Below are 26,307 nucleotides of genomic sequence, written 5' to 3'. Positions count from 1 at the left end.
GATTTGGAGGGAACTCCAGCATCAAGGCATAGAGGCATGTGGAGATGCTGCCTGGTCAACATACGATCCCGGCTGGAGCTTTGGTCTCCACAGAGGGGCCTCAAGACAAGGTTGCTGGACTGAAAGGTCTGTACAACTCTCTGGTGGAGACGAAATGCAGCCCACCTTCTAGGAGAGGCCAGCCACCGGACGCTGAGTATCCCTTGACACAAGGAGGCACAGATTGAATTATAATCCCTACATAGGGGCACATTAACAGCAGCCAGGATGAGAAGCGAGAGGGCACATTAACCGAGGCTGAGATGAGAAGTCAGGGGGCACATTAACGGAGGCTGAGATGAGAAGTGAGGGGGAACATTAACAGAGGCTGAGATGAGAAGTGAGGGGGCACATTAACAGAGGCTGAGATGAGAAGTCAGGGGGCACATTAACGGAGGCTGAGATGAGAAGTGAGGGGGAACATTAACAGAGGCTGAGATGAGAAGTGAGGGGGCACATTAACAGAGGCGAGATGAGAAGTGAGGGGGCACATTAACAGAGGCGAGATGAGAAGTGACGGGCACATTAACAGAGGCTGAGATGAGAAGTGAGGGGGCACATTAACATAAGCCGAGATGAAAAGTGAGGGGCACATTAACAGAGGCTGAGATGAGAAGTGACGGGCACAGTAACAGAGGCTGAGATGAGAAGTGAGGGGGCACATTACCAGAGGCTGAGATGAGAAGTGAGGGGGACATTAACAGAGGTGTGATGAGAAGTGAGGGGCACATTAACAGAGGCTGAGATGAGAAGTGAGGGGGCACATTAACAGAGGCTGAGATGAGAAGTGAGGGGGCACATTACCAGAGGCTGAGATGAGAAGTGAGGGGGACATTAACAGAGGTGTGATGAGAAGTGAGGGGCACATTAACAGAGGCTGAGATGAGAAGTGAGTGGGCCCATTAACAGAGTCTGAGATAAGAAGTGAGTGGGCACATTAACAAAGGCCGAGACGAGAAGTGAGGGGGCACAGTAACTGAGGCCGAGATGAGAAGTGAGGGGGCACATTAACAGAGGCCGAGATGAGAAGTTAGGGGGCACATTAACAGAGGCTGCGATGAGAAGTTAGGGGCACATTAACAGAGGCTGAGATGAGAAGTGAGGGTGACATTAGCAGGGGCTGAGATGAGAAGTGAGGGGGACATTAACAGAGGCTGATATGAAAAGTGAGGGGCACATTAACAGAGGCTGAGATGTGAAGTGAGGGAGACATTACCAAAGTCCAGGATGAGAAGTCAGAGGGCACATTTACAGAGGCTGAGATGAGAAGTGATGGGGCACATTAACAGAGGCTGAGGTGAAAAGTGAGGGGGCATATTAACAGAGGCTGAGATGAGAAGTGAGGGGGACATTAACAGAGGCTGAGATGAGAAGTGAGGGAGCACATTAAGAGAGGCTGAGATGAAAAGTGAGGGGGCACATTAACAGAGGCTAAGATGAGAAGTGAGGGGGGCATTAACAGAGGCTGAAACGAGAAATGAGGGGGCATATTAACAGAGGCTGAGATGGGAAGTGAGTGGGCACATTAACTGATGCCGAGTTGAGAAGTGAGAGGGCACATTAACACAAGATGAGATCAGAAGTGAGGGGGCACATTAACAGAGGTTGAGATGAGAAGTGAGGGGGACATTAACAGAGGGGGAGATGAGAAGTGAGGGGGACATTAACAGAGGCTGAGATGAGAAGTGAGGGGCACATTAACAGAGGCTGAGATGAGAAGTGAAGGGGACATTAACCGAGGCTGAGATGATAAGTGAGAGGGCACATTAACAGAGGATAAGATGAGTAGTGAGGGGGCACATTAACAGAGGCTGAGATGAGAAGTGAGGGGGACATTAAAAGAGGCTGAGAAGAGAAGTGAGGGGGCACATTAACAGAGGCTGACATGAGAAGTGAGGGGCATTTTAACAGAGGATGAGATGAAAAGTGAGGTGGACGTTAACAGAGGCTGAGATGAGAAGCAAGGGGGACATTAACAGAGGGTGAGATGAGAAGTGAGGGGGACATTAACAGAGGCTGAGATGAGGAGTGAGGGAGCACATTAACTGAGGCCAAGATGAGGAGTGAGAGGGCACATTAACAGAGGATGAGATGAGTAGTGAGGGGGCACATTAACTGAGGCCGAGATGAGAAGTGAGAGGGCACATTAACAGAGGATGAGATGAGAAGTGAGGGGGCACATTACCAGAGGCTGAGATGAGAAGTGAGTGGGCACATTAACTGAGGTTGAGATGATAAGTGAGAGGGCACATTAACAGAGGCCGAAATGAGAAGTGAGAGGGCACATTAACAGAGGATGAGATAAGAAGTGAGGGGGCACATTACCAGAGGCTGAGATGAGAAGTGAGGGGGCACATTAACAGAGTCTGAGATGAGAAGTGAGGGGGACATTAACAGAGGCTGAGATGAGAAGTGAGGGTGATATTAACTGAGGCTGAGATGAGAAGAGGGGGCACATTAACAGAGGCTGAGATGAGAAATGAGTGGGACATTGACAGAGGATGGGATGAGAAGTGAGGGGGACATTAACAGAGGCTGAGAGGAGAAGTGAGGGGGACATTAACAGAGGCTGAGAGGAGAAGTGAGGGGGACATTAACAGAGGCTGAGAGGAGAAGTGAGGGAGCACAAAGCTGACATGAGAAGTGAGAGGGCATATTTACAGACGCCGAGATAAGAAGTGAGGGGGCAGACAGCTGAGATGAAAAGTGAGGGGGACATTAACAGAGGCCAAGACGAGAAGTGAGGGGGCACATTAACAGAGGCTGAGATGAGAAGTGGGGGGCACATTAACTGAGGCCAAGATAAGTAGTGAGGGAGCACATTAACAGAGGCCGAGATGAGAAGTGAGGGGGCACATTAACTAAGGCCGAGATGAGAAGTGAGGGGGCACATTAACAGAGGCCGAGATGAGAAGTGAGGGGGCACATTAACAGAGGCTGAGATGAGAAGTGAGGGGCACATTAACAGAGGCTGAGATGAGAAGTGAGGGGAACATTAACAGAGACTGGGTTGAGAAGTGAGGGGCATATTAACAGAGGCTGAGATGAGAAGTGAGGGGGACATTAACAAAGGCCGAGATGAGAAGTGTGAGGGTGCATTAACAGAGGCCAAGATGATAAGTGAGGGGGCACATTAACAGAGGCTGAGATGGGAAGTGAGGGGGACATTAACAGAGGCTGAGATGAGAAGTGTGTGGAGACATTAACAGAGGCCAAGATGATAAGTGAGGGGGCACATTAACAGAGGCTGAGATGAGAAGTGAGGGGGCACATTAACAGAGGCTGAAATGAGAAGTGAGGGGGCACATTAACTGAGGCCGAGATGAAAAGTGAGAGGGCACATTAACAGAGGATGAGATGAGAAGTGAGGGGGCACATTAACTGAGGCTGAGATGAGAAATGAGGGGGCACATTAACAGAGGCTGAGATGAGAAGTGGGGGGCACATTAACTGAGGCCGAGATGAGTAGTGAGCGGGCACATTAACAGTGGTTGAGATGAGAAGTTTGGGGGACATTAACGAAGTCTGAGATGAGAAGTGAGAGGGCACATTAACTGAGGCCGAGATGAGAAGTGAGAGAGCATTCAAATAAAGCAAGAGCTGAATATTTGACCAACTTCTCAGAATTCCCATTATCCACAAATCTGAAATATATTTTTCCTCCAGGTTCAACGCTAGAACGTCCTCCGCTGCGATAGATACAAGAGTGCTATTTACTGCTAGCTGTGACAAGGTCTCTGTCTGAACATAAGCCTTCACTCCTCGAGAATCATCCATGAAGGAATGAAAGTTGGACATTTGCAGGACAAACGTAGCCAAACCGCAGCGGGCACTGGGCTGGGTCACATGTCCCCTTGACTCAGTCATCCATGAGACTGTTGGGTCAATTGTCTGCATGATATCGACTGTTCGCTCTCTCACAGTTGTGAAAATGGTGCAAGGCATCCAGGGGGAGCTGCGGATCCCACCAGACCACAGATTTACCAAGGTGGCCATCTGCTGCTCCAGCCAACTACAAATTGTTTTTCTTTTATCACTTTGGCAATTCTTCATCATTTTAGCAGGCAGTTGAAACCAGAAAATGAAGCCACCTAATCCTGCAACTTTCTAAAGCCAGAAAAAGCAAAACTTCAAAGCTAACCTCCTCTTCCTTCCCTCCAACACTGTGGGGCTCCGTCCTGGTCAACTTCAGAACAAATCCTTATTTTCTTACATCTGAAAAAAAACATCTTCTGAATTTATCTCTCAGATTAAGTCAGCTTCTGTGGTCCTCTTAGACCTTTCCTGCAACAGTCATCTTTTCTCTCAGTACCTTCTTTGTGACTTTACTACTAAGTCCTTGTAATGTTACCTGTGAAGTGATCCTCTAACCCGTGGCTTCTAATAAATAACTAAAAAGAGGCTACTGTAACACACAAGGACTGCAGTTGAAATAAAAAGATAAGCTTTGCTTACTGTAAGTCCTGCGTTGGGTTCTTACCAGAGCTCGGTGCACTTGTGCAGAACAGGGCACAGCTTTGACAGACCCTCCTGGGAGAGGATACAGGACTGGAGGTTGAGGGTCTCGATGCTGTCACAAGAGTGGAACGCCCAGGCCAGGACGTAGCAGTCCACTGGTGAAAGGGTCATTTTTCTCAAGTTGATCTGTTTTATCTGTGAAACAATGGCTTGGGTCAGGCCTGTGTTCTGACACTCATACAGGCAATGAAAGGCATTGAGGCGCTTTCTCTTATTGCGCGTCTTCCTTTCCAGTTTTTTCTTCACCCAGTCTATGACGTGACGCGTGCTGTCATGCGGCATCTCGCCAAAGAAGGGGGCAAGCTTCCTGTACCATGGGCAGGAGAGGCCGGCGAAGAAGCGGAGGAAGATTTCATAGCGCCCATCCTTGATGTCGCTGGCCCGGTCCAGCAGAGTCATGACCTGCTCCGGAGGCGTGTGGATGAACTTTGTAAGGGCGGCTACGAACTCCTGCACGGTGAGGTGGAAGAAGGTGTAGGCCTCGCTCTGCAGGCAGGTTTCCGTCTGCAGAATCTCCATCAGGAACCCGGAGAGGAACTGAGACGGCTCCAGGTGCTGCGATTGCAGGTGGCTTTTATTGAACACAATGATCCTGTTGGAAACGCCCTCGTAGGCCATATTGCCAAGGTTGCTGAGGGCATCCTGAGACTGGCCACTCTCCCGTGGGTGGTTCTGTAGGATGTTGTAGATGTAATTGGAGAAAAGCTCTGTGATGGTTCGAGGGCGCGGGTGGGCTGCTCCACTGCCTTCCCTGAAGGTGGTCTCCAAGGAGGAGCAAATGATCCAGCAGTACGAGGGGTTGTAGCACATGGTGTACAGGATGTCATTCTGCTCCACATATTGAAAGGCTTCCTCGCCCATCTTTTCATCTTTGTAAAAGTTCAGAAAGTATTTTTTCCTTTGCTCAGCGTTGAAGCCAAGAATTTCTGCATGGAGGTGGATGACTGACTTTTTGAGGCTCTTCAGGACAGTGGGACGCGTGGTGATCAGGACTGAGCTGTCGCCCAGCATGTCCCCTTGGACAAGATAGCGGACTATATCCGCGATGGGGCAGAAGCTGGTGGGGTCTGGACAGACACTGACGCCAGGCTTACCTCCAATGAGTTTCGAGAAGGTGATGCTACTTCGAAACTCATCCAAGCCATCGAAGATGAAGAGGAGGCTGGAGGGCTCTGCAAGGATCCTGTCTAGATGCTCACCAAGGTACGGATAGGAATCCAAAATCAGAGTTCGGAGGTTGGTTTCATGATAATGGTTTAAATCCCTAAATTTGAAGTGAAATATAAAATGGAATTCATCATAAATCTTCCCACTTGCCCAATCATAGACAATCTTCTGGAGTAGTGTGGTTTTCCCAATACCAGCAACGCCGCTGATGGCCACGGAGGTGGACCTGCTCTCCGTCCCAAAGCTGCTCCGGAAGAGCTGATGGTGCTGGATGGTCTCCAGCTCCTTGCTGATGGCCTTCTGCCGCCACGTCTCGTGGTCCCGGCCCCTGGCCAGCAGCTCGTGCTCCACCACTCTCATTTCTCGCAGCGAGGAGATGACCACCAGGTCTGTGTATTGGTTCTCCAGTAGGAAGGACCTCACCTTCTCCTTCCCTGAGATGGTGTTCACCATCAGCGTCCGGTTCCGCTCACGCAGCGTCTCCTTATGGCGTTCGTGACAATCTGAAAGAAGAAGGAACAGCTCTGGACATCAACACCTCATGGTACGAGACTGAAGATGAAAACAATTCAACATTTGAATTTGAACGGATCAGCAAACAGCACCTCTGCAGCAGAACGAAAACAGGATTATCAGCGTAGAGGATGTTAAACCTTCCTTGTGAGTGAGTAGGGACATAGGGACAACTCTGATGGAGAACTGTACATTTACTAAGCCCGCCCACCCACACACATAGGCAGGATTGGCGCTATCCAACTGATCGCCACAGAAAGAGGGGGCAGAATTTATACCTTCCGCAGACAGAAAAAGAAGAGGTCTGTTTTTAAACTATCAAGGAATTTCAGAAGGGCACATTTATTCCTAATATTCAAAAGAATGGAGTTTACACCAGAGCTTCGTGAACCTTGAACTCTCTGCCACCCATTTCAACATCTTCAATTCTGAAACCTGAACTAGGGATGTCTTCATGGATCTCAAGGCCGGTTGAGGGACACAACACACTTGTTACGTGAAAACTTGGAACCCTGTGAAAGTTAGAAGCAATAATTGATACAGAAAGTTTTAAATACTGTATGTTTGCTGACTGGTAGCTAGCGAAGGTGTTGCAGTGTCCTGAACCTATTGAAACTTTGTGATGCTCCTTTTAAATTGACAGAGGTGGCTGAGTGGTAAAAGTTCACACAAGACTAAACGTAACACTTTAATGAAAGAATGTAGGGGCACATGTACAAGCCCCTTGCCACACTTTTTGTGATGCAGTGGTGGTGTAAACAATGCGCGACGTTGCATCACATTTACAACATGGCACATCTAGGGAGCTGTGTCAAGTTGTAAAGCCCTGCGCCGCATTAAACCTGAGTCAGGTTTAATGTATGCAGGGTGGGCATTCCCACGCAAAAAAGCCTCGTAGAAGTGACGCAGTGAAATCGACAAGATTTTACTGCACCACTTCTATGGAGCCACTGTAAAACCTTACACTTACTTGGAGCAGGCATAAGGAGTGACGCAGTGTAGTGAGAGAAGGCCTCAACATGCATTGCTGGAGTTGTGTCGTGCTTGCAACACAGCTCTGTCAATTCTTGCACCATGGTGCGCTGGAATGTAAATACGCGCATCCATGTTGGCGCAAGGGTTTCGCACGCAGGCACAGGGAATCTGACGCATCTCAGCTTTAACGCAGAGATGCATCAGTTTCTTGTAAATCTGCCCCGTGAAGTTTGTGACGCACTCTTAGACAAACAAGTTATAGTTATCGCAACGTATACGGTCCAGAGGGATACCCCAGGTGATTAGACCACAGCCACGCGTCCAAGAGATTGTGGTGAATTTACTTGTCAAAATAGTCCTTGTTTTTGATGGATTTAGGTCTAAAAGATTCAAGGCCAGCCATTCTCGAACGGCTACAAGCACCCATAGGAAGCATCTCTCACACATTGGGGTCCTGTCCTTTAACACTGAGGGGGATCTGGAGGTCCCCAGCTTGAGTTCTAGACTAACTGCGGGGCATATTGGCAAGAGCCTCGTTAAAATTATCGCTGTTTTAGCTGCAGGAAACTGCCGCTAAAATAGCGATAATGTGCTTGCTAATATGCATTATAGAATTTCAATAGAAGCCCAGGTTAAATGTCCTGCACATCTAAGTGCCCTGAGTGGAGTTATGCCTGAGAAAATTGAGCGGCAGCATTTCCAGCAACCTACTACTATTTTCCCTACTGATGACGGAGGAATCCAGAAACACATGTCCAGGAATACGCTTTAAAAATTTGGCATTAACTAAGACATATTCGAAATTTGTACTCAGCACAAAACACCATACTACATCGACCAAGATGCAAAGAGGTAATGACTCTGAGACGTGTCAGCAGTGTGCTCCTATCCCCCTTCACTAGACCCCGAAGGGTGTCGGAGGATGCCGGAGAACGCTGCAGGACATTGGAAGAAGCTGGAGGACTTCAGAGGAAGCTGGAGGACACTGGAGGATGCTGGAGGACACTGGAGGATGCTGGAGGACACTGGAGGATGCTGGAGGACACTGGAGGATGCCATAGGGCGCTGAAAGATGCTGGAGGACACTGAAGGGAGTCAGAAGATACTGGAGGAAGCTGAAGGGAGTCAGAAGATACTGGAGGAAGCTGAAGGGAGTCAGAAGATACTGGAGGAAGCTGAAGGGAGTCAGAAGATACTGGAGGAAGCTGAAGGACACTGGAGGAAGCTGGAGGACACTGGAGGATGCTGAAGGGAGTCAGAAGATACTGAAGGCTGCTGAAGGACACTGGAGGAAGCTGGAGGACACTGGACGAAGCTGAAGGACACTGGAGGAAGCTGGAAGACACTGGAGGATGCTGGAGGACACTGGAGGACACTGAAGGGAGTCAGAAGATACTGAAGGCTGCTGAAGGACACTGGAGGAAGCTGGAGGACACTGGAGGAAGCTGGAGGACACTGGAGGATGCTGAAGGGAGTCAGAAGATACTGAAGGCTGCTGAAGGACACTGGAGGAAGCTGGAGGACACTGGAGGATGCTGGAGGACACTGGAGGATGCTGAAGGGAGTCAGAAGATACTGAAGGCTGCTGAAGGACACTGGAGGAAGCTGGAGGACACTGGAGGAAGCTGGAGCACACTGGAGGATGCTGGAGGACACTGGAGGAAGCTGGAGGACACTGGAGGATGCTGAAGGGAGTCAGAAGATACTGAAGGCTGCTGAAGGACACTGGAGGAAGCTGGAGGACACTGGAGGATGCTGAAGGGAGTCAGAAGATACTGAAGGCTGCTGAAGGACACTGGAGGAAGCTGGAGGACACTGGAGGAAGCTGGAGGACACTGGAGGATGCTGAAGGGAGTCAGAAGATACTGAAGGCTGCTGAAGGACACTGGAGGCAGCTGGAGGACACTGGAGGAAGCTGGAGGACACTGGAGGATGCTGAAGGGAGTCAGAAGATACTGAAGGCTGCTGAAGGACACTGGAGGAAGCTGGAGGACACTGGAGGATGCTGGAGGACACTGGAGGATGCTGAAGGGAGTCAGAAGATACTGAAGGCTGCTGAAGGACACTGGAGGAAGCTGGAGGACACTGGAGGAAGCTGGAGGACACTGGAGGATGCTGGAGGACACTGGAGGATGCCATAGGGCGCTGGAAGATGCTGAAGGGAGTCAGAAGATACTGGAGGAAGCTGAAGGACACTGGAGGAAGCTGGAGGACACTGGAGGATGCTGGAGGACACTGGAGGACACTGAAGGGAGTCAGAAGATGCTGAAGGCTGCTGAAGGACACTGGAGGAAGCTGGAGGACACTGGAGGAAGCTGGAGGACACTGGAGGATGCTGAAGGGAGTCAGAAGATACTGAAGGCTGCTAAAGGACACTGGAGGAAGCTGGAGGACACTGGAGGATGCTGAAGGGAGTCAGAAGATACTGAAGGCTGCTGAAGGACACTGGAGGAAGCTGGAGGATGCTGGAGGACGCTGAAGGACATTGGTGGATGCTGGAGGAAGCAGGGGGATGCTGTCGGATGCTGCCCTTAAGGTGACAGAGATATCATTCAATGTGGGATTTATAAAAGGGGTCATGACACTTCCACCTTCAAGTCCCACTGGGCATTACCTAATTACAAAGAAGGGTTAATTACAGTTAGTTGTGAAGGAGCAACTCTCTATGAGCTCAGTGGGCATATGAGGGCAGATGTCTAGAGGGGACCCAGTAGTTCATTGTGGGTGCTGCTGACTTGTTCTATCAATTTAAGTCTCACTTCTCCCCCGTGTGTCCAAGAACACAGGGCACACCTTCCGAGGGTCTCAAGCTGCCACAATACACGCCCACCGCGTCGCTTGAAACTTCTCCGGAAACTTTTATGTTCCTGTGTTTTCAAACATGGAGCCAGCTCACCTGGGACCCTTGGGATAACAAGACACAGCACAAAGCACAGTCTTCTTCAAGCAGGAGAACCCAGCGCCCAAAGCACAGTCCCAACAGCCTCTTCCTTGGTTAAAACAGCAAACTGTATACCAGCCCCAGATCACGAAGCAAGCATTAGTCCTTCCCAGGAGTCTCTTCTGTTGTTCCCTCCTCAGCAGAGGTTCCTCTTGACCAAAAAATGGGTCCAAGCCTTTTCAGTTTCAATCCATTTCAATTCCAACGTTCAGGGGTCTCAGCTCTCATAGTTATACCCCTAAATGTCTTTGAATTCCGTTGTGCTCAGGGGTCCCTGACCCCTGATTAAATCTGTCCTGAGTGTCTCCCTCCCAGTGTCACCTTTCTCCCTTTGATACTGGGGGTCTGGTTTCTTAATCACTCAGCAGAAAATGGGTCAATTGTTTTATCGCACCAGCACAGGCCCCTTCACCTCCCCGGCTTCTCCTCCCCATACTCTCCAGATGCAGGTCAGCCTGGTGACATCTCAACCCCTCCCTGGGTGAAGACCCACCCCAGCTCCTCTCACCTCTAAGATCCAGACAGTCAGCAGAGATACACAGAAATGCTAAGAGCACAAAACTCAGCCACTTTCTAAAAGAGTGGTTTCAGAACACAAAGTAACAACATCACTATCATATAAAGATGGGTTATGACACTGTGAATTCATACACACTAAACATTACCTCTCCATTTTAAACCTATGGGAAGCTAGGCTAACAAACACAATACCCAGCCTCCCCATTCTGTCCTATGGGCAGGATGGCCTTTTACCAGGGAAAAACGAAATGGAGTGTTTTTCACTGTCAGGACATAGCACACACCTCAGTATATGTCCTGCCTTTTACTTATACTGCACCCTGCCCAGGGGTTACCCGGGACCTACCACAGGGGTGCCCAATGTGAATGTAAAAGGGAAAGTGAGGCCTGACAAGTAGTTGCACTTTTCAGGACAGCATGCAAACTTAGCAAATTGTGTGCAGGCCCTAGACTGCAGGCCTGAGTTCCCTTCTCCACGCACTTTTGCATTACTAGCCCCAGCACACACAGTGCACATCACAAGGCACTTTACTAGTAAGGCAAACATGGCCGACCAATCACCATTACACTTTACACAGGGAACACTTGTGCTTTGACACTGATCAGCAGTGGCAAAGCACCCACAGCATCTAAATTGTTAACTCTATGTCAGGAAAACAGCCTAGGGGGAAAACACAACATTTAGGGAACTTTAACCAAAAAAACCGAATCCTACATGGGTGTGATAGCGCTTGAAAATATGACTTCCCTTCCAATTCTTTTATCTTCCTTCCACAGTCACAAATTCGGGTGTTAATCTTACTCTCACCTTTTACTACTCCATATCTTCAATTTCCGGCCGCTGATATAGACACTAAGTGTAAGAGAGAGCGGGTGTTGACTCTTATTTAATGTATTATAAATTCTTGCAGCCTTGAAGAAGTCGCTTGAGCGACAAACGCGTGTTGGCTGTGCTTCTTGGTGCCACCAATCCTTGTCATTGAAGATGTCGAGTTACACACAAAAAACAGAATCGATTGAGCTCCTCGTGATCTTCACTCATTGGACTTCCAGAACACTCGGTTGAACTTTACTTGAAAACTGTTTTTTGAGGGCTGCGATACCTTTTGTGTTTGCAGAATTCATATGGCCACAGTGAGGTAATAAAAACATACAGTATAAACAATATAATCACAGTGAAGCGAAGGAACCTGTCACCAGTATTCGCGGTGTGTGTTGAGCCCACAAACAGGATCATGCAGGAGACAAGGGAGGCGGTTCATGGTTCCTTGGGGTTTCATGAGGGCACCAGCCCTCAGTCCTTCTCCTTGGGTCAGGTGGGGGTGCAGTGGTATCTCGTTTTTGTCCTAATGGTCCCACCGCTAATGATCTGAATCAAGAGTCAGATCAATGTCAAATTTATTTGAAAAATATAAAGTGTCCAATTTCCCTTGGATATGTCGTTCGGCTTTTGTCGAACCCATGTTCCCGAAGGGGTCTCCTCAGGAGGGGATCTGATGGGAGGTATTTAGATCCCAGTTTAGATGATTTGCAGTCCCCAAAGTCAAAGGCTCTTAGTTACCAGCACTGCTATATGCCGACGATGCTGTGCTGATGGCCCGTATCCCGAAGGCGCTTCGTCAGCTAGTGCGCGGTTTCGTACATTTCATGTCATTGCTAGATTTGCAGTACTCATTTTAATAAATCTTTTATTATGTCATGTGGCCGAAAGAAGCATATTCTGACCACTCTATTAGTGGGCAGGTCCAGTCTAAAATGCACAAGCACTTTTCTTACTTGGGAATGTTTTTCGCTGATAACGGTTCATGGCGAGCCCATGCAGCGTACAGTGGCAATCAACTCACTACTCATCTTACTGTGACCCAGGAAGGGGAGCACCAGTTCCTTTGCTGAAGATTTATAAAACACAATGGGGCAGATTTAGAAGAAAGTGACAATCTGAATCGATGCGTCACTTTCCCTGCGCCCCCATTAGAAACCCTTGCGCCACTATGGGTGCGCCGTATTTACAATATGGTGCACAATGGCGCAAGGATTGACAGATATGTCGGAAATTCTGATGCATCTGTTGACGCAAAAGTCACGCATTGCTGGAGTCCTCTCGCAAGCACGACACAACTCCAGCAATGCAGGAGGAGGCCTATCCTCATCGTGCTGCGTCACACCTTACGCCTGCTTCAAGCAGGCGTAAGAATTTGACACAGTGGCGTCCTAGAAGTGGCGCAGTGAAGTCTTGAAGATTTCACTGCGTCACTTCTACGAGGCTTTTCTGCGCTGGATCACCCACCCTGCATACATTATACCTGACGCAGGTATAGCGTGATGCAGGACTTTACAACGTGACACATCTCCCTAGATGCGTCACGTTGTAAATGGGCCGCATTTTTACGCTGCTGCTGCGTCACAAAAAGTGATGCAGCTGCGGCGCAAAAATTACACAAGGGCTTGTAAATCTGCCCCATAGTCTCCCAATTGCCACTCAGGGGGCCGGAGTTTGGGTATTGATAAGTGTCACGCAACCCAAGCTGAAGAACATAGATTCTGTAGAAAAATCTTGGTGGCACCAATTTCTTGTTTAAAATTAATTTGTCATAGTGAATTGAATATTCCTTTTGGTGAGGACTCCATGAGTGCCCGCCCACGGTTGTTATGGCTGGCAATTTGGAGAAACACAGAGGGAGGCCTCACTAGGGCATCATCAAGGATTGCCCCTCTTGTGATAAAGGTAGGAACATCCCTTGGCTGACGTACGCCGAAATCCCGCTTGTGTAAAGTAGGCGCCAGCAGTCATTGGAGGAGCCAGGTAGCCACAAACTATAAGCAAAACCAGCTGCAGAACTTCTGGTTTAAATGAACACAGGCAGAGGCTGAAGAATGAGTCTCCCAGGCTAAGAGTGGCTGCTTATCTGAGCCCACACCCAGGAGGGCACACCTCAATCCAAAGGCATTCGATAAGAGCAGTGGAGCAAAGGGAGCAGTTTGATGTTTGGTTTCAGGGCAGGCGTGGCCAAGTATCTGCTGAGCTCCCATGGACATATTGTCAAGAACGGTGTTAGAAATTATCGCCGCTTTAGAGGTAGAAAACTGCCGCTAAAGCAGCGATGAGGAGCTTGATAATATGGCCTTGGGAATTCCCATAGAAGCACATGTTCTGGTGTGAACCTGGGATTCTATTGGAATTCTCCACGGCATATTATCAAGCCCATTATCGCCGCTTTAGCTGCAGTTTTCTGCCGCTAAACCGGCGATAATTTTAAAGCTGTTCTTGATGATATGCCCCCAAGAATCCCGCCCCTCCTGTGTGAAGGGAGATCTGGCCAATCAATGCTACACTTTTTATTATTCTGCCATTTGTGTTCCTTGCATACTAAAAATATTTTATTACCATTAATTAAGCGACATTGCATTACAGACTTCAGAGAAGCGTATAATACTCTGCTCCAGGAATGCATTTTCTATGTCTGACTGTTTTTGAAGATTGCGCTTCGGGACCGGCTTCCAATGACCGCTTTTAGTTTTATTGATCGTGTGACGTGGCCATTTTGTTGATTTTATTATTTAGGAATGATGATGAAACTAAAGTGTATGAATGTTTTTGAAGAATTATTTATTTTTCTTGTGTATGTACTTCAATGACATTGTTCTGCATTTTGTCCATCAATTGTTATTTTTGCATTTGTCACCCCGAGTGGGACGGGTATGCTCAGACGTGAGTCCTGTTCTCTCCATGTCACTGGAGTCAAGCTATCCTGGCTGATGAGGGCTGAAAGCCGAAACCGGTCCTTGGATGCTTGTTTCCAGTCCAAGGAGGACCTGGCCTGGCAGTTCGGCCTGGACTGATCCCATTGGGCGCAGGGTCAAGACTGATTTGCATATGGCTGGGTTCAAACTGGAATGGCAAGGTGAGCAAAAAAACGATGGATTTAGGCCCAGATCTCTGTACTGGGGTGAATGTATGACATTCTGTCCATCAATTGTTGATTTGGCAAAATGACTTGCGGCACAACGCTGCATTTGTTTCTTGGAAATCTGCCCCACAGTGTCCAATTCCCCTTGGATATGTAGTTCGGCATATTCCAAACCCATGTTCCTGAAGGAGTCTCCTTAGCATGGAGAACTGTCGGGATGCATTTAAAGCCCAGTTTATGAGATAAGCAGATGCCACTGGATTAAGGAAAAAGTCAGGCTTACTTACACGTCTTTCTGGAATGTGGGATTAAGTTAAAGCATTCAAGAAAATGGTGCTATCTGGGATTTATCAGATGAAAAAGCTGAATTTTTTTACATCTAATTTATCTAAGGAATAGGGATCAATGTTGCAAGATCTAAAGAATGAAAAGATGTTGTACTCAGCCTGCCAACAAAGGTGGGGTAATCGTGCTACTCAATCAAAACTAATGCGTGGAGGAAAGACTACAGCAAAATATTGATGAACTATACTACAGAAAGCTTGAATCAGTCCCTACACTGCAAACAATGAACAAAATGTACCAAAAACAACAGCATGGAATGGAAGAGGCACGGCTCAGTCAGAAGGCATTTGAATTTCTGACAATATCACACACCCGAGCCCCAGTACTGTATCTCCCCCTCAAAGTAGACAAGACCACTCAAAATCACCAGGAAGGCCAATAGTATATGTAGGAATGTAGGATCTGCTTTTTGCTAAATGTGATACTGTTTTTAACTAGCCTGGCTGGGATCCTGCTAATTAGGACCCCAGTCTATCTGCTTTGTCCCTAAACTGTTACGTTATGTACATAGGTACACTCCAGATTGGATACTGGGGTACCCTTGTCAGTTCCTAGTATATGGTACCCAGGGCAAAGGTACCCCAGAGTCCTCCCATGGGCTGAAGCATGTATTATGGCACCCATGAGGGGTCATGCAAAATGGAACTACAGGCCTGCCATTGTAACCTGTGTAAGATGATGCATGCACCTCTTACTTTAGATACAGGTTCTCTATATATAAAGGGTCACTGTACTTAAAATCTACAAGTCACACCTATAGCAGGCCTTAACAATCCTGAAGGCACCTGGAAGATAACAACATCCTGGACCCGTCCCAGTCCGGATTCAGATGCAACCACAGCACCGAAACAGCCGTCATCGCCGCCGCCTCATCGACGACATCAGGCGCCAACTAGACAACGGCGAAACATCAGCCCTCATCCTCCTGGACCTGTCAGCTGCCTTCGACACGGTCTGCCATCGCACTCTAAAGACACGCCTCCAAGACGCCGAAATCCAAGAGAAGGCCCTTGACTGGACCACGTCCTTCCACTCAGGCAGAACCCAGAGAGTCCGCCTCCCACCTTTCCGATCCGTAGCCACCGACATCATCTGCGGCGTCCCTCAGGGCTCATCCCTCAGCCCGACGCTGTTCAACGTCTACAATGGCCCCCCTCGCACAAGTGGCCCGCCATAACGACCTCAACATCATCTCCTAAGCCGACAACACCCAGCTCATCCTCCTCCTGACCAAGGACCCACACACCGCCAAAACCAACCTCCACAAGGGAATGAAGGCCGTCACCAACTGGATGAGGAGCAGCCGTTTGAAGCTGAACTCGGACAAGACGGAGGTCCTCATCCTTGGACCCACTCCCTTAGGCCTGGGATGACTCCTGGTGGCCGACCACAATGGGAACAGCACCAACAACCACCGACCATGCACGCAACCTAGGATTCATCCTCGACTCCTCCCTCTCCATGTCCAAACAGGTCAACGCCATCTCCTCCTCCTGCTACAACACCCTTCGCATGTTCCGCAGGATCTACAAGTGGATCCCGACCGAAACAAGAAGAACGGTGACACATGCCCTCGTCAGCAGCAGACTGAAGTACGGCAACACACTCTATGCAGGAATCGCAGCCAGTCGCAGTCTGCATTTGAGTGGGTGTATAAAAGGTTATATTAGGGTGTGAGGAGGTGCAGCAGGTGATCACGTAGATGATGCTATCAGTGATATCATTTGAGATGTCATCAGTGATGTCATCAGTGATGTTACTGACCGTGTCATGAATGATGTAATATGTGATGTCATCAGCAGTGCATAGTGGGGGCACAAATTATAGTTAGCTGAACTAACCATAACCGCCGAATTTCTCTTTTTTTGTACAAGTGAAATGTTCAACTAACTATAACGTCCCTGAAACCTGTGGGTTTTTTTCAGTGAATTTCAAAGGTTTTTTTATATAAAAATTTCTAACTATAACGTCCCTGAAACGTATGCTTTTTTCAGTGAATTTCAAATGTTTTTTAAATGCTAATTTCTAACTATAATGTCCCTGAAACCTATGGTTTTTAGAGTGAATTTCTATGGTTTTTAAATGCAAATTTCTAACTATGCCTACATAGGTAGGACAGGTGCAAAAAGAGGAAGAAAGGTGTAGAAAGAAGCAAGAGAAGTGCAGAAAGAGCCAATAGAGGTACAGAAAGAGTCCTACTTTGACTGTACCTTACAACAGACTCATACAAAGTAGCCTAATCACTCATTAGTCTCCCAAGTTGTCTTAAACCTCACTTTTCTCTTGAAGGTTCAATATTCATGGACTGCTCAGAATGTTAGGCCTACATAATATAAAACAGGAATCCTAAGCATATCACTGTTGTAAGTCTGACCAAGTTTGTGAAGTTATGCATGCATGTTCTCTGCTTTTACCTAGTGACACATTACATAAAAATAAACATACAAATACTTGAATACATGTGTTTCAAACAGCATACTCTGTAAATGTGTTTACAGAAAGGTAGAAACAAGAGGAGTGCAGAAAGAAGCAACAGATGTGCAGAAAGATTACTCATTTTATTAAAAAGGAAGGAAGTTGTTTGTTGAATACCCCTAATAACTTACTAAATAACCTTTATGGTAGGAAGAGCAGCGGGATAGGGCAGTGGTATAAATTGTTCCATTGCTCTGGTCAATCCCCACTCATTGTTAAACATCTGAATAAAGTAAGTCTCTCGACCCAGTGCTTTTTTTCCTTGAAAGATTGGGAGGCTCTCTGTTTACTGGGAAACAAATCCTTGCGCGCTGCCAACTATAAGAGGATGGCCTTTCTGTCTCGTTGGCTAGCCTATTATACGCCTGAGGCTATGGAAAGAATGTTTCCTGGAACAGAAAACAAGTGTTTTAGATGTTTAGCACACGGCCAGGGAGGATGGTATCATATTTTTTTTGCCTGCCCGATGTTGGAGTCTTTCTGGAAAGAGATATTCGCGCAAATTGAATTGGCGATTGGAAAATCATTTCCGCCTACGGTAGAAATGGCCCTGTTTGGCATAAGCAAGGATAGAAGCAATATCAACAAATCGGAGGAGGTATTTATATTTATATCATGTGCGATCGCTCGCTCTTTAATATTACAAAACTGGAAATCAAGGGAAATTCCATCACTTATAAAATGGTTTAATAAGATGAGTAGAAACTGTGTCTTTGAAAAAGCATACGCTGGCAGAGTAGGTTCTATTAAGAGATTTGAAAGGAATTGGAAATATTTTGGGGATTTGGAACAACTGAAGGAGGGATGAGCAGCAAAAGAAGGATAAAGATAAAGAAAGGGTCAATACATTTAACTGCACCAGCACTTCTTTTAGATATCACTTTATCATAGTTTTTTACACATGCAGTAGCACTTTATTGCAGGTTTTTCCACTTTTTTGCAATGTCACTTTATAAATTGCAGATTTTGCACAGATCCTTCTTGATAAAATTGTTGTTTGTATTCCTTTTTTTGTCGTGCTTGATGAATATCTTCCCCTTTTCCTAATTCTCATGTCTGATATATATATGTATATAGATGTCTTTCTTTTTTTTTTTTTTCTTTTTTTTTTTTTTTTGTTAATGTTTTTTTAAGTCTGTTTAACCATTGAAATGATTATTGAAAAAGAAAATTGTAAAGATGCGTTGTACCATTGATCATCCATTGCTATGTTCAATAAAAAATTTAAAAAAAAAAAAAGATGTGCAGAAAGAGGCAAGAGAGGTGCAGAAACAGGCAGGAAAGGTACAGAAAGAGGGAACAGAGGTGCAGAAAGAGGCAAGAGAGGGATAGAAAGAGGGAAGAGGGGTACAGAAAGAGGTGAGAGAAGGGCAGAAAGAAGTAAAATGCAGAAAGAGGCAACAAAGGAACAGAAAGACCCAGGAGATGCGCAGAAACAAGCAAGAGAAGTGCAGAAAGAGGGAAGAGTATTGTTGAAAGAAACAACAGAGGTGTAGAAAGAAACAAAAGAAGTGCAGAAAATGGCAAGAGAACTACAGAAAGAGGCAAAAGGGATGCAAACAAGCATTGGCATAGCCAATAGGTCTCCCCTTTGGGACCTTATAAGTGTTTAACAATGCAACAGTTAATGTTGGTGCACCAAGGATATTGTGCTGCATAACTAAATACTTATAAGGTCCCAAAAGCGAGACCAATTGGATATGCCAATGCTTGTTTAGGACTTGTGCCCGGACTTTAAGCCTCGAATTAAAACAGAAAAAAATGGTCAGGAGCAGCTCATCATGCATAGACTGGGTAACCTGGCAGCTGTGTGTTATCCCTCTGGCACTGCCACTGGAGGTCTGAAAGGGGAGGGGTGTGAGACAGTGGCCGTGTTACTTGTTTGACCTCATATCAGAGGATGCAGGAAAATAGATGTGACCTATGTGTGACCTTATTGTCAATGCTGTGAAAGGTCATACGGAGTGTCTCTATTCCCTGGAGTTACAGTGCATAAAATACGGCGTTTGTGAGGTGTTTAGTTACACTCGCACACCGGTTGAAATATCCCTGTTGCAAAGGTTACTTGGTGACTCTGTGTCATCAGGAATAGCAAACTCCAGACCAGATTTTTAATTTCCCCAAACCACTGTAATGTAGCCATTTTGTGAGACTAAATCAGTGAGAAGACTACAACCCCCACAATTCAATAGGCATTTAAATACATTTTCATGACTGGAACATGTGCCCACTCAAACTATAATCGTGTCACCTACTGCCAAGCCGCACTAACAAATAATCTTGTTCCATGTCGTAGGTACCGAAAAATGCAGACAAGAGTGGAACAACACTGAATACTCCAGTAACCAAGGACCAGTTACCCATCTGAAATTGGAACCGGTGTCTTGACTGAAACAATGGATCACACCCTCTCTTAATGCGGCCGCTCCCCAGTTCACAGCACCTAGAAGCAGCTTTCAGAGCGCGCTTTCATGGGCGTAGACATCTATTAGTTTTTTATGGCTCATTGGTACTTACCTATATCGACTGCTTTCTGCTGGAGGGATGCCGCATCTGCCGTGCTGCTGCTGTTGTGAAGAGTGGACTCCCATCTCCCCGCAGGGTTGACACCGGGGCACCCGGGCTGGCAGGGGGCGATGTTTCCTGCTCAGGGATGTTCAAAAACTTCCCTAGCAGGGATGGGCTCTGTAAACACTGTGCTGCGGGAAGCAGGGGTGGCGCCTGGTACAGCCTCGTACAGTGCAGCACAATCTTCTGCAGATTTATGTATAATTTATGTGAAGTCTCACACCTGTTCAGAGGTCAAACTGCAGCAGAAGTACTAGAAACTATGTGAGGAAGGGGGAGGCGTGGGTTCGTGGAAACAGATACTTCTCAGCTCAGCAGGAGTCAGAGACAAACAGTTACAAGATACTGTGAAATGCAGACCAACAACGGCAGTAGAGATAAACAAGTGGGAGGAAAGGACAAGGGGAGAAAGGAAACATCACAAACCACAGGGAAGAATGCATCCCTCCAGTCACGTGGTGCCTCTCTTTTGCGTTATGCTGAATGATTAACACATAGTTGGTTTTGTGTGGTAAAGTTGGAGCAAGCTTGCCCCCAAACAACTCGCTAATATTTTTCAGAGCCATCAGCTTTTTATTGAAAAGAAAAAGAACAAACACCAAATAGCTCTTAAGCCTTTAAGTTTCCTTCTGTGCCTTTTGTCAGGACTTAGCCCTCGCGCCTGCCCGACGAACTACAATCCCCAGCCATCATGGGCCGGGAACTACAATTCCCATGATCCTTTGCGGCCCTCGCGATATAGCGCTGGTGGGCGGGTTGCTCGGGGCTAGTGATTCTTGTCGTCCCCGCGGGAGCGGCTGCTCTCGGTTCCAGTGCACCTTCCCAGGAGTTGCTCCGGTTGGATTCACGGACGCTCTGGTGGTTCCTGTCGGGTATTGTACCGAGAACGTTTTCTTTTCCTGTTTGGCATTCAGATTCCTTGGGGCGTGGTGCGCTCACCTTTGGAGGCAATGCGAGTCGCTTTGGACTCAAACTACTTTTGTGGTGTTTCGTGTACATAACGTCCCTGGCTAGGGCGGGACTGGTGTTTGCTTATTTCAACTGTGACTTGGCTTGGTCCTACAAGTGGCGGAATGAAGGGGAAAGACTAACTCCTCATTACCGTCACGAATTCATGAAGAGTGTTAGTCCTTTTGGTTTTGGATTACAATTCCCAAAGCGGGTGGCAGTGGCTTTGTGGCTACACCTCACCGTGTTTGGTTGGATTTGGTTTATGGAGCTTTACAGGCCATTCTTGGATATCAATTCTGGAATTGTTATCATAAGAAATGAAATAAGCCTCTTCAGCGTTTGCTTTATTTACTTACATTCCTGATCTACTGATAGTAGAAGCAGCATACTGTTCAAGACTTCATTGGCAGTAGGATTTACGTTTGAAAGAGTGTTACCACTCTGGGGGGTATGTGATGTCAATCTAAACCATATAGATGAATGTGTAGGGTATTCTCATATCATATGTGCTAACAGTGTCCCTTGTGTTATTTAGGTATAGGAGGAAAGGGATGAAGGTCGTCGTGCGGAGACTGGTTCTTATGTACTACAGGTGATAATTCATTTTAGTGAGACCTTACTGAGAGTAGCCATAGGAAGAGTTGCTGTTCCCTCCTTTCCTTCCTTGGGGTTTTCCCCGTTTTCGGGGTTTTTCCCTCACCGTATCACTCGAATACCCTGTGTATGTACTGTCAGGGTGTTTGGGAGGTCCGGAGGTGGAGCTTATTGCTGCAAACGAATCCTGCAGAGTGCTGATCCTGACACCTTTAGAGTATAAGGAAAGCTGTTGAAATGCTCTTGTGAAAAGCATAGTATTTTTAGCAACTATATTAAAGTTTAAGGTCTATTCAGATTTGAATTAAATCCATGTTTAGACTTTTAGAGTGCAGTCTGCGCCACAGTTCAGCTTTTCTGTTCAAATGAGAAGTTAATGAGTAAATCTTAAATAGTGATGTCTATCGGTCTATGGTAATTCTGTTGCTGCTCCGCTGCCCTCCTGTTTCTTTACATGCACGGCTGTCAACTCACCCAAATGCCTGTGGAAGCGGGAGGATGTGTCCTTACGGCCGAAGCAGGGGGACCAGGTTCGAGCATCGGTGTCAATTTAGCATCCTGGCTTCTGGGCAAATCACTTAAACTCCCTGTGCCTACCAAAACAAGAAAAACAATTGTGCACCCGCCTCGCGCTAAAGGAAGAGGCCTGAGCCTTTAGAGTTTAAGGAAAGCTGTTGAAATGCAATGAGCATCCTAAAATGCCATACTGCCCAACACAATGAGAACCGCCATGGAGGTTGGATAAGCTGTTGTGTTGGGGCCCTTGAATGCAAGGTGCTCTCACTTCCAGTGATGAGTTTGCCGCGACGGAGTGTCTGAAGGCACTGCTGTGTCAGCATTTGCACCAATTTGATGTGCCTCACCTTTAACTTCTGTGACATGATGCACCTTGCCTTGCGCAGGTACAGCACAGTTTGCAGGTGCTGCATCGCAAGGGTCGACATTAGTAGAATATGATAAAGGAGCGCCTTTTTCTTTCTGATGCAAGTTGATTGAACGTTTAGAGCGACATGAAATGTAAAATAAAATATTTTAAAATAACAAATATGAAAAGCAGTTCCAACCAAACTATTGTAAAGCACGTCCGTCATCTAGTGGATGCACTGTGCAGAAATATGATGCAGGCAGATAAGGAATGTTATTGAATGAAGATCGCTGTGAACGCAGAAAGTGATATTAAACAGCAGTTCGGATGACAACCAGGAAAGGTGAACTGAAAGTTTCAAAACACTCGAAAGTAAGCACGTCTGCCGGCAATGGAAAGTACACGACTAACCGCAAAACTCCTGAAAATATTGGCAGCACGCCTCGTGCTCACGAGTGGGGGAAAGTGGGAGGGCACACAAAGCAATTCCCATGCCAGAGCGAGCCAGGGGCACCATGTGTTTGTAAGTTAATTACAAACATATGGTGACAAGCTCATTCCCGCAAGGGAATCCCCAGACGTGCATGCGTTGCCATTGAAGGCAATGGAACGCGTGCACGTTTTTAAGGCAAAAGCTGCATCGATGGCTAAAGGTCTTTTTCCAAGCAGTGCATGCGCGCTACTAGGCGGGACCTAAAAATGGACGAAGGGTGCAGTAGGAAGGAAGGGAGGTGCAGAAAGAAGCAAGAGAAGTACAGAAAGAAGCAAGAGAGTTGCAGAAAGAGAGAAGACAAGTGCAGAAAGAGACAACAGCGGTGCAGAAAGAAGCAAAAGAGGTGCAGAAAGAGGAAAAAGAAGTGCAGACAGAAGCAACACAGGTGTAGAAACAGGCAAGAGGGGTGCAGAGAGAGGAGAGAGAAGTGCAGAAAAAGCAAAAGAGGTACAGAAAGAGGAAAGAGGGGTGCGCAAAGAGGCAAAAGCAGTGCAGAAAGAACAAAGAGAGGTGCAGAAAGACGCAAGAGATGTGCAGAAAAAGGAGAACAGGGTACAGAAAGAAACAAGAGAAATGCACAAAAAGGCAAGTGAGTTACAGAAGGAGGCAAGAGAACTGTAGAAAGAGGTAAGAGAGTTGCAGAAACACGCAAAAGAGGTGCAGAAAGAGGGAACAGATATGCAGACAGAGGCAAGAGAGGTGCAGAAAGAGAGAAGAGGGGTACAGAAATAGGCAAGAGTGATGCAGAAATTTGCAATAGAGGAAGGTCCTCACATACCCAGCAAGCTCGGTGTCATGCTTCATCATCTGGCAGCTCCTCGTTGGGCCTGCGCTGCAATGCCCAACGGGTTCCACGAGGGGTCTCTTCGCAGGAGGTCTTTTCTTTTGCCTGATGTGAGATGGAAGGGGTGGAGGGGCATATGTGTTGGATGTAGTATGAGTAGAGGTGGAAAAGAGTGTTGTGAAAAATAAACATACCTATAAGAGTCCCAAGGAGTACTTTATTGGCTGGGTCCCGCTGCTATAGCAAAGGCAAGAGACTGTAAAGTCTTAGCTGGAGAAGAAAAGTTTTACCCCTCGAGCTCAAGTTCGTTTATGTACGGCGAAAGGGATCAACATGCTTCAGGCCTTTTGTAGTCCAATGGATCTTGGCATTTCGTCAGGACCAGGGGATCCTTGTCCACCCAAGTAGGGACGGTGTAGGTGTGTCTCTGTGAAGTACCGTACCCTATAATTTAGATGTGTGGTGTCATATAATATATACAAATATTCAATGTACCTTCTGGATACACCTAATGAGGGGGCTACTTGCCCCTGTCATAACAGCTGGAGCACTCGCACTTTGGCAAAATCTGAGACCATCGATTGGTGCTCCGGAAGGGAGAAGACCCACCCGTCATCCAACCATCACAGAGCATGTGGTGACCATGAGACATAATTCTGAAGGGCTCTGATGTTACATCCCTTCACAACCCTTTAGCATTATGTCTCATGTTCACCTCATTAATTGGCATCATTAATAATTGTGAAGCTTGTGCCCAATTTTGTATTACCAAAGATTTAAATATTTATTGTATTTCCATGATACATATTGACACTAAGCATGGTGACTAACCGATGTTAGATGGGATGACTGTGAGTCTGTCTAGTGCAGGACGGGACCCATTATTTTTATGGTATGTATTTAAATCTATATCATTGTCCATTAATTAAATATATTTTTCTAGTCTTGGTATAAATATACATCACTTGTTGTGTTTTGTGCCTGTAATTTGCTTGTATATTCACTTGCCCAAGGTTATTTTTTAAACTTATTGTTACTTTCCCTGCTCTTGGCCATCTCATTGCAGGGGACGACTCCTTTTTCAAGATCATTTTCCCACTACACACATCCCTACTATCAACATCCATTAACCAGAACCCTACCGGGACCAGGACAAGAAAAGAGCTGCCCCAATGAGCCTCCTTGTTGAGAGGCTCGCTGAGTATTGAAGCCTCTCCAGCGCAGAGCAAGGCCTGAGGATGAACCCACCTCGGTGGATAAGGGTGCGTGAATCCTGGAAGGAATATCCTGTGATAAGTGTAACACAAGAATAACCAGCAATTCCCTTTGGGAGCAGATTTACAATCCTCATGTGACACTTTTGCACCGCAGTTGCGTCACTTTTTGTGATGCAGCGTCAGCACAAACAATGTGCCACGTTGCGGCCCATTTACAACGTGACACATCTAGGGAGATGTGTCACATTGTAAAGCCCTGCATCATATTATGCCGATAGACGGCTGCTGTGCGGTGTGTGAAAACACGTTTCCACATCTAGACTTATCAGGGTCTCGGGTTATACTAGACGGCTGCCTTGCTGGGTGCTTGATACAGGTTTCTACGTTGAGACTTATTAAGGTCTCGGGTTACGTTCACCCATACGGCAAACTATTACACTACAAGGGGCATGTCCATCGGTTGCAATATAGTCTTAATACAACTGTATACAACAGCTTCGCCTATATTATTGGAGGGCACCCCTGTAGGAGAGTAGGGTCTGCAATCCTATGATCACCCAGATTTTTTGCTTTTGTTTCACTGGTTTACGACTTTCTCTGGCTGTGGGCCTGCCAATCAGACCCACAGCCTGGCTGTTCTCTTTCTAAATTACGATATGTACCCTAGGTGCATTTACCAATTGGTACTGGGCCACCTTATCAGACCCTGTAACTCAGGGCATAGGTGTACCCAGGGCCGCCAGGGGCTGCAGCATGTATTATGCCACCCCTGGCTGGCCTCCTAAATTTGACACAACTGGCTGCATGACAGCTGGGGCGAAGTCGTGTAATCACCCTTTGCTTTAGATATAGTAGCTCTATATCTAACCATACAATGGACACCCGAGTCCCTATCAGTCACTCCTATGGCAGGCCTTGACAATCCTGAAGGCAGAGTGCATGGGCTCGCGTGAACTGTGTTCTGGCCCGAGCCGAGCCGGTTGCAGCTTGCGGAGAAAAGACCCAATGGCTGTTCCATGATAACGCGTGCCACATCGGTAACTTCGGTGTCGCGTTATCAAGACATGTCGAGTAAGGTGTCATACGAATCGGGATGCTGCCCTCTCACCAACTCTGGCGACGAGGTTAGCATTCCGCCCTTCTAGAGGGACACGACATGTACGTAACTGTGAACCCCGGTTAAAGTTAACGAAAGCCTCAGCTCCACAAAATGGATGCTGCCACCACAGACACGAGTCTGACCTCCTGCTGCTGGGAGTCCTTCCAGCGAGGAGCGCTTGGACAAAGGGTTTCCTGTCGAGGGCGGTGTTCGCACCGTCCCAGACAGGGTTTGTGTATTCTGGGTAGGTAGGGCTTTTGCGAGAAGGTGACTGCGGAGTGGCACCCTGGTGCTCACTACGCATCTGCCGGTTAGAACCAGTTCCAGGGGCGACAG

General features: G+C 47.1%; 1 protein-coding gene across 1 annotated transcript in view; it reads right to left on the bottom strand.

The window, feature by feature from the left end:
* The window catches only part of LOC147725812 (NACHT, LRR and PYD domains-containing protein 3-like), a 280,887-nt gene that overhangs the window by 135,343 nt on the left and 119,237 nt on the right, over window positions 1-26,307 (bottom strand). Inside the window, exon 5 of the mRNA XM_086959989.1 lies at window positions 4,520-6,227. Within this exon, the coding sequence (XP_086816115.1) occupies window positions 4,520-6,227 (1,708 nt within the window). The remainder of the gene's footprint in view (window positions 1-4,519; window positions 6,228-26,307) is intronic.

The sequence above is a fragment of the Lissotriton vulgaris genome, chromosome 3_1, assembly GCF_964263255.1.
Source record: "Lissotriton vulgaris chromosome 3_1, aLisVul1.2, whole genome shotgun sequence".
In the NCBI taxonomy this organism is placed as follows: Eukaryota; Metazoa; Chordata; class Amphibia; order Caudata; family Salamandridae; genus Lissotriton; species Lissotriton vulgaris.
The sequence above is the reverse complement of the archived record's forward strand: the minus strand, read 5'-3'. Positions and strand labels throughout refer to the sequence as shown.